The sequence below is a fragment of the Vigna radiata genome, chromosome 6 (assembly GCF_000741045.1).
Source record: "Vigna radiata var. radiata cultivar VC1973A chromosome 6, Vradiata_ver6, whole genome shotgun sequence".
Lineage (NCBI taxonomy): Eukaryota > Viridiplantae > Streptophyta > Magnoliopsida > Fabales > Fabaceae > Vigna > Vigna radiata.
In genome coordinates, this window is record NC_028356.1 from 17,623,553 (window position 1) to 17,640,121 (window position 16,569).

Here is a 16,569-nt window from a genome sequence, read left to right on the forward strand (position 1 = left end):
ATGAATTAGAGTTGAAATTGATTGAAATTAGCACTTATGGGACTCAATTCATGCCACGTTTCAATTCTAAATAGGCCACAGGTCATCCTCCCAACTGTGCAAAAATGTTAATCTCGTTAACTAAATTTAATGGCAAGGGTTTAATTGATTGAAATTAGCACTTATAGAGACTCAATTGGGGATTCGAATAAGACGGGAATCAAAATGGGAAAACCTCCCGAAAATAGAGACAACTAAATGGTTTAAACCATATATATATATATATATATATATATATATATATATATATATATATATATATATATATATATATATATATATATATTAAGAACACGTTTTAAAGGAAAGACCAGATCCAGCTAATTTTTCTTCCATGGTTTGGGATAATTTGTCTCTCATAGCTGGGGAAAAGTAGTTTACCCAATCTCCTATTTCACCCTTCCGAAATAAGTATTGTTTCTCAAAGTTCCTGTCAAATGTTCCAGATTTATTCACTTCTAGACTCTTCATTTTCTCGAAACTGCATAAGTTGCTTATGCTTTCAATCACTCCGTTACTTTCCTCTTCTTCTGTGAAAGGACAGTCCAAGAATTCCGCAACTCTTTTAACGTAAAAACTGATATCTTCTTTGAGGTCTTCATACTTCAAGAACAGAACCTTGTTTGGTGTTGCTATGCTCTCTTTCCAGTAACCTAACATATGTTCCCAAGTCGGACCAAACCCTATTATTCCCTTGCAGTAGTTTTCTAGAGCTTCTTCCATTGTCAGTTTATGCAGAGAGTCTGGATTAATTTTATTGGCGAAGATCCAANATGAAACAAAAGTGTCAAATGGATTTCTGCANATATAAACTATCTTACANTTGGACTCTTNAATTGACTTGGAAAGGGANGNGAATGGAATGTGAGTACCAAAAANTCTTGGTTCAGNCATATTGGAGAGGTAAGAAAGCTTGTNTTGGATGTTATCACAATGAAAGATGAAGTCAAGGNAAGGAACAAGNTCATGAGAATTGGAAGTGAGTAATGGATGATTATCAGAAGATGAGAAACGTTTTCTGTTGACAATAGAAAAAGTAAGGGCTTTCAACCAAGTAGTACCTGATTTTGGAAAGCTGGAAACAATAACATCACTGTCTCTTGACTGAAAGTGCTTTTGAAAATTGTTTACACCTTCAATAAAATTTGATGGACACCAAAAATCTTGGAAGAGATAGAGATGGCGTGCTGCCCAACCCTTCTCTTTGGGAAGGGACAGAAGGAGCTTCTCTTCTTCATAGGCTTGCAGCCCTTGTGTTGAAGCCATTGGAAGTTATAGCTATGGAACTTATACCAGTGAAGGGTTGATGATATGTAGCTCAATATGGATATATTTATAGCCTGAGATCAGTGCTCCAAAGTGAAGAGCTTTTATTTTATTTTATTTGGGAAATGATATATTGACAACATTTTGACGTACGCATAGCGTTATTTTTTATTTTGGTTTTATTTTCTAAGCCTAGTTAGATATGAGAAGGCGCGCGAGGGATTTTCTGAGTCTGGTTTTTGATTTTTTATTCTGACCTTTTCTCCTCTCTTCTTCTCTCTCATACCATACGTTCTCTTCCTCCAATCTTTCAACTCCTTTTAATCGCACCTTTGATGTCTCTCCCTTATCCGAACAACGAGAGAGACACATGCGCTTTTACTCTTCTCTTCGGAATCTTCTTCTTAATTCTCCTTTTCTTAATATTATGAAATTTAGTTTAGTTCCAAATCTTTCAATTTTCTATTTAACTATATAAACACTAGTAAAAAAATATTAACACGTCTGTTATGCTTCTATTTAAAAAAAACTGAAGCATAACATGACGCGATAACATTTTTGAATTTTGTGTGAAAATATATATCTCGATTCCAAACCAATCAAAGGAATATAGGTTCTATGACCTCGGTTCCAAGGATAAACCACTGCCATTGGGTCTGTGTACTTGACAAGCAAACATTTTTTAGTTGACTAAAATCTCTGTGCGAGATTTTTTGCTTCAATTGTTTTCAGAATCGAGACGGTAGACCCTCTGCCCTAACTGATATTTTCCTTTGAAACCTGACAAATATCTCTATGTAGGAGTTTTGGTCTCGGTTGTTTGTAGAACCGAGGTCCTAAACCCTCTATAGACCCCTACATTCTCCTCTGTACTCTGACAACTTTTTGGGGAAAAGGGTATATGGCCTCGGTTTCCTGTAGAACTGAGGTCATAGTTCTTTTCCAAAAAGTTTATTAGCTGAAAAGTCAAATTTTCATAGATATGTTATATTTGTATAGGACTTTTGGTCTCGGTTCCCTTAGAACCAATGTCATAGATCCTGCTCTAACCCATTTTGAATATTTAAAATATTATTATTTTTTTTTAGTTTTTGACACCAGTTCTATCACACCTGAGATAATATGAATATTATGTCTCAGTTTGGCGGGGACTCGAAGCAAAAGAGTTGAACAAAATTGAAAATTTTCTATTTTAAATTTATTTTAAATTTTTTTAGGGTGCCTTTAGGCCTCGATTGTTTAGAAAACCGAGACCATATTTCCCACATATTACCTCAATTTTCTTAGAACCGAGTTAATAACCTTTTCCAGGTTAAAAGAAATAAAAGAAAGAGGGTGAATAGTTTTGTCTTCTTCGCGAAAACTGTTCTTCCCTTTGCAGACACAAACAACTCTAAAACTTTTTATGTTGGATACATGATTATTTCAATGCTTATTAATTATATGATTGAATTGAATTAACCTTAATTTTCAGTTAAATAATTAATACAAAAATTATTTTTGTATTGTAATTTTGTAGAATATTTTAGAATATTTACATATGAATCGAAATTGGATTAATTTACCATGTATTAATGTAGAGTACGAGAGAGGGGTAGAGAAATTTATACAATTTACGCAACGTAACGAGGGTAGAAGTGAAGTTTAGATGTCCTTGTGTCAACTGTTTGAATAGAAGAAAGTTGAAGGCAACCTAAATTAGGAAACATTTTATATGCGATAGTTTCCTACAATGTTATACAACATGGATGTGGCACAGCGAAGAAATACACTTTCCAACTGTCTCCCAAACTGAAAATGTTACTGATTCCACCATGGAAGATCGATCAGAAGAAGACAAATTGAAGGACATGATCCGCGATGTTGGCATAGAAAATTTTGCCCAAACTCATGTGTATGAGACTGTGTCCACTAATGCGAAAACTCCTTTGTATGTCGGTTTAACTAAGTTCACATAGTTGTTAGCGGTGTTAAGGCTCATGAATTTAAAGGCGACCAATAGATGGACCGATAAGAGTTTCACATAATTCTTGACGTTGTTGAATGAATTGCTTCTAGATGGAAACATACTCGTAATTATGATGTGAATAAATTTTTTTTTCTGATGGGCATGAAGTATAAAATGATACATGCTTGTTCCAATGACTACATTTTATATAGGAAAGAGTTTGAATTTTTGAAAAAGTGTCCAAAATATGGGTTATCATGATAAAATGCAAAAAACAATAGTGAAGATAATGGTCAGGTAGAAAAAAATGGTTTTACTTTGAAAGTAGTTTGGTACCTTCCAATTGTGGACAGGCTTAAGCATTTGTTTACGAATCCAAAAAGATGCTAAAAGCCTTAGATCGCATGCAGATGAGAGAACAATTAATAGACTGCTTCGTCATCTAGATGATTCAAAGCAATGGAAAAATATTGATCAACAATTCCCCAATTTGGTCAAGAATGTAGAAATCTTAGACTTGGTTTAGCCATTGATGGAATGAGCCCATTTGGTAATTTAAGTACCAATCACAGTTGTTGGCCAGTTATATTGATAATTTACAACTTATCTTCTGTATTGTGCATGAAGAGAAAGTACATGATGTTGTCTATGATGATATCTGGTCCAAAGTGAACTCCCATTGCATCGCCATTTATACAGCCTAGGGAACGTTCCCAGTGAACTCCTACAGCTCATCGATCGGGCAATATAGAGAGGAACGAAGACTTAAAGCGCATAGAAAATAGACCCCCAATACAATGCGAACAACTTCTCTCGAGTTCACAATAATCCCTGCACAGCTCTTCCAATGAAAAACTTGTTTGGGCTTGGGGGACTTGTGTACTGTATGACCACTAAACTAGCCAAGGACCGGGCGATCGACCATCCAATGAGGAAATGATTGACCGGTCCGGAATAGTCATTAATTGATAATTAATCTGAGCAATATCAGTTATTAATTGAGAGTTAACGAGAATAATAGTCATTGATTGACAATTAATAAGAATAATGTCATTTATTGGTAATTAATGGGTTAGACCTAATGGTAAACTCATTATAATATTTATAAACATAACGAGGAAGGTCAGGTAATTAACTCTTATTACTCCTCTTTATTATAATATTATTACTTACAGTCACCGACTTGAACATCGGAGTGTCTTTGATAGGTACCCTCCTACATGACTTGGACAAGGAGAAGAGAGAGCACACAACGTAACTTGGATGATGGAGGACCCTCAAACAACTTTGAGTAAAGGGATCTTAATCTATCCCCGAAACATTTTAATTAATCTGAACAATAACGACTATTAATTGACACTTAATGACTATTCCAGACCGGTCGATCATTTTCTCATTGGATGGTCGACTGTCTAATCCTTAGCTGGCCAAATGGTCATACAGTACAACAATAATATCTTTTCTTTTGCATTTGTTTAAAGTGTGAATTGAGTAATTTGTAAAAATTTATTTTATAATTTTCTCTTTCAAATTAGAGGTCTGCATTAACACGAAAATATAAACATAATTGAGTAAACTTTGTTATTAATTTTATGTATTATTATTTTGCATTTACATTGTTTCTATAAATCTGATTACAAGAAATGTGATTTCCTACCAATATTAATATGTATAGCTAGCCATACTAATATGTATAACTAATGCGTTTTAATAATGCAAAGCCCAGAATTGTATCATATAGTTTATTTAATTTGGTCCATATATTATTAAAAACTTGAACAAAGTCCTTTACTTTATATATCAACATAAATTTGATTGTGTTAAATTGCTCAAGATCAACATTTGTATCCATTGTCGGAGAAAACAAAATTAACACTAAACAAAAATTAATTGAAACTTCTTCTTTTAATATAGATGCATGAAACATCGAATGCCAACCGCTGTTGAATTTCATAAAATAAAGAAGCCATTCGAATATAAAAGCTTAAGAAAAATAAAGATAATCATAAAACTAAATTACAATTTGCCATCAAGTTTTAATTTCTAGTAATGAAGGTAGCCACCACATTGTTTATTATAGACCTTTATTCTAAAAAAGATATACAGCAATACTTGTGCCAAAACATTTGGATAAACTTATCTAGTAATGTTAAGAGAGAAAAAAAAAAATAAGAAGAAAATTCTATAAACTAAAATTAACTTAAGCATAACATTAGTCATGAAAAACATTGATATAAATTGTTCTAGAAAAATGATTTTAAACTTTGCAAAAGTAATTTTAGTTTATGAATTTTTTTCTATAAACCATTTATTTAAATAAACAGTACTATGTCAAAACATCATTGACTAAGTACTATTATTCAGATCACACAATCTAAATGATAGATCCGACCCACTAAATTTTTCCTCAATAATTTTGGATAATTTTTCAACCATTGAAGGAGAAAAATAATTTACCCAATCTCCTATTTCAGCCTTCCGAAAGAAATACTTATTCTCAACTATCCTTCCTTTGCCCATGGTTCCACATTTATTTACCATCAATTCCTTCATATTTTCAAAGCTACACAACTTAATTATATTTTCAATCACTCCATTACTTTCCTCTTCTTCAGTGAAAGGATAACCCAAGAATTCTGCAATTTTTTTAACATTAAAGACAACATCTTCTTTAACATCTTCGTACTTCAAGAACAAAACCTTATCTGGTCTTGCAATGCTCTCTCTCCAATACCCAAGTATATGGTTCCATGATGGACCAAATCCAATTATCCCTTTGCAGTACCTTTCAAAAGCTTCCTCTAGAGGTAATGCAGGCAAAAACTCAGGCATAATTCTGTTGACAAAAACCCAGGTAGATATGAAAGTGTCAAATAGGTTCCTACAAATGTAAATGATCTTAGTGTTTGTCTCTTTGATTGATTTGGCCAATGAAGCAAATGGAACATGGGTTCCAAAAAGCCTTGGCTCTGGCATTTTGGGTAGCTCATGAACTTGCCAATTATTTTCATCATAAATGACAAATTCAAATGGAGGCACAAGTTCATGGGGATTGAAAACAAGTAGAGGATGGTTCTCTGAGATGGGAAAATGTTGTCGTTTGACAATGGCAAAGGTGAGGGCTTTCAACCAAGTTGTTCCTGATTTTGGAACACTAGCAACAACAATATCATTGTCTTTAGCTTGGAAGTGATTTTGAAAAGTGTTTATGGCTTGGATTTCACTTGATGAATACCAAAATCCTTGGAATAAATGGAGATAAGGTGTTATCCAACCCTTCTCTCTAGGAAGAGAGACAATTAACTCCTTACAATCATGGCTTCGTTTGTTTTCTTCAGTAACTTCTTTCTCATCCATTGATTGGTTTTTTGTGAAATCTAAGAGATTTGTATAATGGTAGCTTGCTTTTTTGTGGTAATGGTAGCTTGCTTTTATATAAGGTAGTGACAAATTATTTAATAAGTTCAAGTGGGAAAGAATCTTACTAATGATTTAATATTGGTTTTCTATACCTTTAAGCAAATGGTTAGTAATTTTAAAAGATATATTATTTTTTATATTCAAATGGTCATTTAGTTTATTAATTTTTTAATAAAAAGTTTTTTTTTTTTTTAATTTTTAGCTATACCATTAGGGCAATGGACATCATAACAAATGTTTTATAAACATATGATATTTGCCAAATATCAGCACTGACAATGACACGATGAGAACAAGCATCGGAGGTTAATTGTTTTCTCTTTTTTGGTAATATTTTTATGTTTGATTTAGTTAAAAGATATAAAATTATTGAATTTTATGATAATTATTAAAAAAAAATATTTTGAATAATTTATAACTAAGAAAATATTTACAATTGGTCGTGTTTTAAAATTTAAATCTTTTATAATTTTTTGTTATTTTCATATACTTAGTAAGATACATTTATAACTCAAGATTTTTCAGAACCTTTTGTTAAAGTTTTACAAGATCTTTATCTATATCTAGAGACTTTATAATCATTCATAATAAATATGATTTATTCATAGAAAAACTTTTAAGCACTTTCATCTTTTAATATTATCTTATTCAATATATAATTTGTTGAAATCTCATAATTGTTAACACTTTAGGTACGACAAATTCTTTTGGAATCAAGTCTAATATATGTCATAAGAATCGTTTGGAAATTTCACTTCCTCAATTGAATCTTTTGGAATTTTCACCTTAATTATTGGATTTTCTTATTTGTCTATCTCAATTTCTCATTGAGGATTATCTTTGGAACTAATACGTACTACATTTCAAGAGCAATTAAGAATCATTAGCTATATTGTATTGTCCAATACGAGCACTAATTTTAATTAAAATATTAATATTGTTACATGTGACTTAGTTATTTTTAGTGTCATTAAATTCCATACTTGATTGACTAATATTTGTAAATAAAAAAATTTAATTGACAATCTTTTATAAAAGAGTTAAGATGAGTTAACGATTATTCATTCCAATCAATATTTTTCTTAACTGTAATTCTTTCTCTTCCACTAATTTTGAGAGAAAATTTATTCATCAAACGACAATTAGCAAATCAAGTTGCTAATAAATCTCCTATTGGATTATTTTATTGATGATGGGAATCTATGTCTAACACAATTAGAACATATATGATGAACACTTAGTTCCTTACCAAGATAGAAACTGGGGTTTAACCTAGTTCGTGGTCATAAGGAGCATTGACCATTATTATAATTTCAAATTCAAAATTTCTGAATTAAGTTTATTGAGATTTTAAAGCTTTTAGACTTCTAATCACTAATAAAAATAATAGAATTAAATTATGTGAAAAATAATGATTAATTCTATGGTTTTCTACTTAGGTTTTCGAATTGATTTCTACGTCTATTTATAATCATTAAACGAAACTTGTGTGTTTCTAGAATTTCTTATTCTAGTTAACTTGTTAAAATTGATCCTTCGTATTCATTTCAAACTAATAGCATGAATTAAATATAAGAAGCTCACATAAACCTAAATTCTATTCATGATGTAATAGAAAACATTTAAGTAATTCGAACATTTAGAATTATAGAAAATCAAATCTCAAACTCGTAAACCAACCAATGAGAATTTATAAATCCATAACAAGAGTACGTGTGTAAAGTAAAATTGTATTACTGAAATATAAAGGAGAGAAAGGATCAGAGGACTAAAGAATTATAATGTAAATTGGATAGAAACAATGAGAGAATTTTGAAAATGTTTGAATGTAAACTACTTCTACGGCAAGCTTTATAAAAATACAAGAGAGTAGAAAGAAAATATAATTTTAAGAAGCAATTTCAAATGCCAAAATATAAAAATTCACTAAAAATCTTCTAAACCAATGATACTAATCAATATAAATCTTTTATTTTTAGTTTTAACCAAAATAAATTCTTACTTGAAAGTAAGAAAAAAAATTAATTAATTAAAGTACATTATTTGATTAATTCTAATTAAAGTTTTCATCGTTAATTAAAGTATATTTTGAATTATTGACATAAACTTATTTAATTACATGAAAATTTTTAATTTTAATCAAAGTAAAATTTAAATTAAATTAAAATTAAAAATCTTTAAATTATGTATATTTAATACCATGTTAACAAGTTATAATGTAAAAACTTAACTAAAAAATAAAAGGCATGGATAAAAATAAATTACAATAAAAATAAAAATTTATTTTTCTAACCTCATAATACAATTAAAAAATTAAAGTAAAATCAATTTCAAAAACTTAAAACTCTATAAAATGTGAAAATAACATAAAATTAAAAGAAAAGAAGATGATAAACATAAGAAATGAGATGAGAAATTAGAAATCCTTTTTTATATATATATATATATATATATATATATATATATATATTGACCATCTATATACAAAATTCATATAAGAACTATGAATAAAAGTTCACTCAAGTTCGAGCTTTCTGTGTTCAAATACATTTTTCCAGCATAATTTCACTTAGCTTTGTTTGTCTGAAAGGAAATATTGTTCGTAAAGAAGAAAAGGTGCAAATGCTAGTCGTTTATTTTTGTTGTTGATGTGAAGCGATTTGTGACGATGGAAAATAGGGAGGATGGTTTGAGACCTGCGCTTGTGAGTAAAAAGGTGAAAGAAAGCCAAATCTAACCAATTTATTTTACCTTTTCGCTTTTGCTTTAAATTACTGTGTACAATCCTCTACACACACATGCAGGCGAGGAGAATCGATTCTCAAGTGGATGGAGTCAATTCTTTGGTGGGAAATTATAAGGCTAACATACCATTCTTGGGGAACCATCAATTTCTCCAACTTTTAGTGTCTTCATTCCTGGGACACTATCAATCATCCCAATACTCTTCAACCTCTTTACCCTAGTGGTGCCAAAGGGTCCATCATACCCACAAGAATTCACTACAACCCTAGCCTCCATCATATTAGGGTCCATGCAATGCAAGACTGCGTATCGTGGTTAGCGCCAAGATGGGGAAAACAAAAGAATTATTGGTTTTTTTTTACTGAAATAGGTAGAAATGGTTTTGAAATTACGTATCTAGACAAAAAAAAATTATGCATTGAGGCAAATAAGAGGATCAGACAACTTCAAATGAAAAAGTCATGTCTCCACAACTTCAATCTGACATTTGATAAAAGGTGAAGAAGTCATGCATCCCCAAAGGTTTTTAAGCTTGGTGATTGATTATCAGGGTCTTATAATCGATTACATAATGCCAAAGTTGTGCAGGAGGAGTACGAGTTTACCTGTAATCGATTAGACTTCTGCTGTACTTGATTAGATGAAGTGTAAATGAGAAAACAACTCTCTAATAATCGATTACAACCCTGCTATAATCGATTATAAGAAGTGTAAATCGAGATAAACTCTCTTGTAATCGTTTACCAAAGTTTTGTAATAGCAAAACCCATGTAGTAATCGATTATAGGTCTTTGGTAATCAATTACCAGAGACTTTCAATGTTAAAATAAAGAGTTTTTTGTGGTTCTTCACCATCGTCTATGTAATGTGGAATGATTGATACAACAATCTAATTGAACAAGATTAATTCCATGTGAATACTCGTTTGTGTGATATACTGATCTATATATCGATGGTACATAAAACATACTATCTGCTACATAATAACTCAATAAATATCATTATCAACCAATGATGTAAGTTCATTTTATAACACATTTTAAATGTTGAATTTCAAATTAAATGAACCATTACGTTTCCAACAATATGACACACTACAGAAGTCTTACCATCAAGAAACTGTCACGAGTACATAAGAAATACTGGCAAATGAAATGCATGGGAATACCGTTACAGGGGTGGGACACGTGGATGGTAATGCTGAAATCATGGTGAACCGAAAAAGTAAGAGGAAAAGAGTAACTAACTCTGCACTCAAGGATTACGTTTGGGGGTTAAAGTAAATATAAAAGGAAAAAAGAAATAAAGGAGGGGAGTGGAATTTATAATCTGTCTTCCTCTTCCTCTGGCCCTCTCTGGGATTTCTTCATTGTCTGTTATTTCCATTTGTTTCTCTATTTCAATAACACAGTCCTAGTGTTTTCATACTTCATTGGAAGAAATTCATACTTAATACATAATACAATACAGGATGTTGTTATTCATTTATTTGTTGGGAGCGTTACTGTTACATTAGTGCTTTCACTGCCACCATGGCTGAGAATACTCGCTTGAAGGAGCTGGATGCAAATGTCAAGAAGATTTTGGAGCTCATGGAAAAACGGGATCAAGATTATTCTGCCATGTTTAAGAAGCTCGAATTAGCTCTCGAGCAAGTGACCAGTCCATCATCCATCGGTGGCTCGAACTCAAATGTGATGCATCCGAACCCACAACCCTTTCAGGTGCGCAACATCAAGTTGGATTTCCCATGCTTTGATGGATCAAATGTGTTACAGTGGATTTTCAAGGCGGAACAATTTTTTGAGTATTATTCTACTCCAGATTTACACTGTTTGACGATTGTCGTTGTACATATGGACAAGGATGTGGTTCCTTGGTTCCAGATGATGAGTAAGAATAATCCATTCCAATCCTGGGCTGCTTTTACTCGAGCATTGGAGTTGGAATTTGGTCCTTTCCCATTTGAATGTCCCCGTTGTACCTTGTTTAAGCTTTCGCAATTAGGTTCGATTAATGATTATTATATCGAATTTACTGCTTTGGCTAACAGAGTTACGGGATTATGGTAGATGCACTCTTAGATTGCTTCATCAGTGGCTTGAAAACTGATATCCGCTGTGATGTCATTGCCCAGAGTCCTCACTCCCTCCTTAAAGTCGTCTCCCTTGCTAAGCTCTACGAGGAAAAGTATTCCACCTCCACCAAACCAGCTTATACCACCACTTATTCCAGACACCTTAACATAACCCCATCCCCCTACCTAAACACCAATCAGAAAACAACATTCATACTTGCGATTTTGCCTAACCCTTCCAAGAAACCTTTTACCCAACTACCTAAATCATCCAATATTAAAAAGATATCTCCATCAAAAATGCAAATCAGACATGAGAAGGGCCTTTGTTATACATGTGACGATAAATTTTCCCCTACGCGTCGTTATCGTAACAAACAATACCTATTACTTTATATAGAGGAAGATGACGATCCACCTCCAGATTTAGCACCACCAGACCCAATATCCATTCCTTGTCCTGATGTTAACCCTGAGCATCATGTTTCTTTTAATGCCTTAAACGACTCTTCTAGTTTGGGCACTATGCGATTTCAGGGCTCGATTAATGGTTTCATTGTCCAAATCTTGCTTGGTAGTGGGAGTTCCGACAATTTCTTACAACTACGCTTGGCTCATTATTTAAAGTTATTTATTGAGCCCATTTCCAATTTCCAAGTCCTGGTTGGTAATGGAAATTACCTTACAGTGGAAGGATCGGTCAAAGATGTGAATGTCACAATTCAGGGGCATACTATTAAATTGCCACTTTATTTGCTTCCTGTCTCTAGTGCAAATCTTGTTTTAGGGGCTGCTTGGCTTTCTACATTGGGACCCCATGTTTCTAATTATAGTGCTTTGACCTTGAAATTCTATTTGGAGGGTGAATTTGTTACATTACATGGTAATCAATCTAACTTACCATATGCAATTCAGTTTCACCATATCAGACGAATGTGCAACACTCATGTCATTGCCGAATTTTATACACTCCAAATTCAGTCCCAGGAGGTTCCTTCCGATCAGTGGCTTGACTTACCTGCTGACATTCATCTGGATTTAACTAGGCTGCTTCAAATCTACAAAATGGTGTTTGACAAACCCATTGGGTTACCCCCGAACCGGTCCCACAGTCATGTTATTCCTTTAATTCCAGATAGTCAGCTTGTTAAGGTTCGTCCCTATTGATACCCTCACAACTAGAAGGAACGAATCGAGAAAATGGTTGTAGAGATGATACATGAGAGAATCATAGCCCAAAACACCAATCATTTTTCTTTACCGATTCTCTTGGTTAAAAAATGATGGGACATGGCGTTTTTGCACTGATTATAGAGCATTAAATGCCATAATAATCAAATATTCTTTCCCTATTCCTACTATTGATGAATTGCTTGATGAACTATTTGGAGCTAAATACTTTTCTAAGTTAGATCTTCGTTCGTGCTACCATCAAATACTTCTATCTCCAGAGGACAGATTTAAAACAGCTTTTAGAACACACCAAGGCCACTATGAATGGCTTGTCATGCCATTTGGGCTCACCAACACACCAGCCACCTTTCAAAGTTAATGAATTTGGTGTTCCAAGGGCTGCTGTGAAAATCAGTATTGGTATTCTTTAACGACATATTGGTTTATAGTTCATCTTGGTCTTCCCACTTGCAACACTTAAAAGTTGTCTTACAACTCCTACAACAACACCTTCTTTTTGCCAAGTTGTCTAAATGTCATTTTAGCTTGGAGGAGATTGATTATCTGGGTCATACGTTATCAAGCAATGACGTTACCATGGATCAACATAAAATCCAAGCTGTTTTGGATTGGCCACTTCCCCAGTCCATTAATTGCGAGGCTTCCTTGGACTCACGGGGTATTATTGGCGATTTATTAAAGGGTATGTCGTTATAGCTTCCCCCTTAACTAATCTCTTAAAGAAAGACCAATTTCATTGGACCTCTGCTGCGACTGAAGCTTTTCACAATCTCAAACGAGCTATTATTGAGGCTCCCGTCTTGGCCCTTCCAGATTTTACTAAGAAGTTTATATTGGAAACTGACGCCTCTGGTACAGGTATTGGTGCGGTTTTGAGTCAAGCCCATCACCCGATTGCATTTTTTTCAAAAAAATTATCTCCAAGAATGCAGAAACTATTAGCATACGTGCGGGAGTTTTATGCCATTACCGAAGCTATAGCTAAATTTCGTCATTATTTGTTGGGACATAAATTTATTATCTGCACTGATCAGCAGAGCTTGCGTATCTCACTGATCAAACCATCCAGACCCTAGAGCAACAGACATGGCTTCCTAAATTCCTCGGATATGATTTCACCATAGAGTATAAGCTTGGTTATGACAATCTTGTCGTCGATGCCTTATCTCAGTCTTTCTTTCTGGCTATTTCTCAACCTCAGTGGGATATCATTCCTAAGGTGCGGGCCGCTATTATTGTTTATCCCAATTTGTCAGAAATACTTCACTTATGTATTCAAGGCACTCCTCCTTACTCAAATTATTCTGCACAAGACCAGTTACTATTTTGGAAGCACATGTTGGTTCTTCCTTCCAACCATCCTCTTATACAACAATTTTTGAATGAATTTCATACTTCCCCATTGGCGGCCATTCGGGAAAAGCGAGGACATTGGCTAGAGTTGCTTCTCAGTTTATTGGCATGCCATGCAAAAGGATATTAAACTTTTTGTCCAACATTGTTTGCTCTGTCAACAAGCTAAGACCGCTACTTCTTTACTTGTTGGACTACTCCAACCCTTGCCAATTCCAGTACAGATTTGGGAAGATTTAGCTATGGATTTTATTGTTGGCTTACCTCCTTCACACGGGTTTACTATAATTTTGGTGGTTGTTGACGGTTTATCTAAGAATGCTCATTTTGCTCCACTCAAAGCTGATTATTCGAGCAAGACAGTAGCCGACACCTTCATGCATTCCATCGTTCGATTACTTGGTATGCATAAGTCCATTGTTTTGGATCGTGATAGAGTATTCACTAGCAACGTTTGGCAGCAATTGTTTAAGTTGAGTGGGACCACTTTGGCTATAAGCACAACCTATCACCCATAATCCGATGGTCAATCAGAAGCACTTAATAGATGTTTGGAAATGTACTTAAGATGTTTCACAGTTGACAATCCCAAAATTTGGAGTAAGTTACTTTTATGGGCTGAGTTTTGGTACAATACCTCATTTCAGTCCAGCATTAAAGCAATCTATGGCCGACATCCTCCCACAATTACCAAGTATACTCTAGACCATCAAGACCCTCCTTCTTTACAGGATTTATTATTGCACCGTGATTTAGTTATCTACCAGTTGAAGAATAATTTGCTAAAAGCTCAACATTATATGGAGAAATATGTTGTTAGGAAACGATTATAGTTGGAGTTTAACATCGGTGATTTGGTTTTAGTTAAGCTTCAACCTTATCGGCAACACTCAGTTACTTTGCGCAAAAATCAGAAATTCGGACTTATATATTTTGGTCCTTTTCCAGTTTTGCAGAAAATTGGTCATGTGGCTTACAAACTCCTTCTCCCAACTTCTGCCAAGATTCATCCTGTGTTTCATGTTTCCTTGTTGAAGCCTTGCAAAGTTGAACATCAGCAACCGTATGTTCCTCTTCCACTATTGATTGATGAATTTGATCTTATTGTTCAACCATCTAAGATGTTGCAGTCCAAAATTATTTTACGTGACCATGATCAAATTTCTCAGGTTTTGGTCCAATTGGAAGGAATGGATACGACTAAAGCTACTTGGGAAGATCTATCATTAGTCCAGGATGTCTATCCTAACTTCAACCTTGAAGATATCAACAATTTACCATGCTAGTGATAACAATTCACACAAATAAATATTTATATTAAAGCCTTGATAATATATTTTCATTTTAAATATTTAATTTTAATTTTTAATTTTGCTCAAGTTTTTACTAATATAAATCACTATAACTTTTCTTTGCTTTATTATTTTTGGCATGTATTCAATTAATTAAATTAATTTTAAACATTAAATTAATTAAATAAAATAACAAATAGTAAATATTATTAAAACATAATATAATAATAATAAAAAAATCTCTTTACCCTGAAACGACATCCACGTAATGTTTTTAATTGAAGTCTTCATTCATATGACGACTTTTCTTTGAAAAAAAAAAAAAAAAACTAAAGTCGACTTTAACTATAATATAAAAGAAGAAAATTGTTTTTAACAGAAGTTTTCATAGATATAACAACTTCACTTAAAAAAAATCCAGCTACAATCTACCTAGCTCATAGGACATCGGACAAGATAAATCTCACTTAATTAGGTTAAATTATTTTAGGTGATACGGGTTTAATTACCTCACTATATATGCAATATTTTAAAATTTCAATCCCATTATATAAATATAAAAATAAATTAACCACATTTAATAAATTAACTCACTGTCCTTTCTAGAATTCTTACTATATTATATCTATATATTTAAAATAATAACAAATGATAATTTGATAACACTTTTTTATAATATTTTAACATCATTTATATATGTTATTATGTAATTGGTTCATAGAGATATTTATGATTATTATTATTATTATTGATTCTAAAGTAATTTTGGACCAATGACAAAATAACAGATAAATAATATTAAAATATACTTAAAAAATATTATCCTTAACATATACTACATAAACCTTAATCAGTATTATTTTATTCTATTAAATAATGGCTTATTTATTACAAGGTTTCTGATCAAAATGTAAAAAGTGCAAAACAATTAATACTCGTCTTAACCCAAGTTAAAGCGTGTACTAATATTAAAAGAAAAACTTTTTTCCTTTTTTCAATTTAGGTCGACGAGAAAGAAAGTCTAATATTAAAATAGTGGCAAATTCTTAATGCAGGAGAGTCAGGGTTGAAAGGATAGTAAGGAAAAAGAAATTGGAAGCAAGAAAAACATAGTTCTTTATTTATCAAAAGCATAAAAACACATCCTTATTCAGCAAAAGCAAAGATCACAACATCAATTTGTTCCACATAGAACAACACGTTGGTTCTTATGTAATCACATATTGCATTGGAAT

General features: G+C 32.6%; 2 protein-coding genes across 2 annotated transcripts; both read right to left on the reverse strand.

Moving 5' to 3' along the window:
* Positions 1-324: 324 nt before the first annotated feature.
* LOC106763521 (cytosolic sulfotransferase 15-like) lies at positions 325-1,320 on the reverse strand. The gene has a single exon (XM_014647704.2). It carries the CDS (start codon positions 1,303-1,305, stop codon positions 325-327), a length of 981 nt encoding a protein of 326 aa, XP_014503190.1. The 5' UTR covers positions 1,306-1,320.
* A 4,279-nt stretch (positions 1,321-5,599) lies between these two features.
* On the reverse strand, positions 5,600-6,610 carry LOC106763522 (cytosolic sulfotransferase 15-like). The gene is made up of 2 exons (XM_022782195.1): positions 6,489-6,610; positions 5,600-6,407 (listed from the first exon to the last, which is right to left on the reverse strand). Exons 1-2 carry the CDS (start codon positions 6,608-6,610, stop codon positions 5,600-5,602), a joined length of 930 nt encoding a protein of 309 aa, XP_022637916.1.
* Positions 6,611-16,569: the final 9,959 nt, after the last annotated feature.

What these genes read in the sequence shown, in the direction of transcription:
- LOC106763522 (XM_022782195.1), bottom strand. Translation starts at nt 6,610, where the DNA reads ATGGATGAGAAAGAAGTTACTGAAGAAAACAAACGAAGCCATGATTGT. An exon ending in CATTTATTCCAAGGATTTTG is followed by an intron (nt 6,408 to 6,488) that starts GTATTCATCAAG and finishes TGTTGTTGCTAG; the next exon opens with TGTTCCAAAATCAGGAACAA.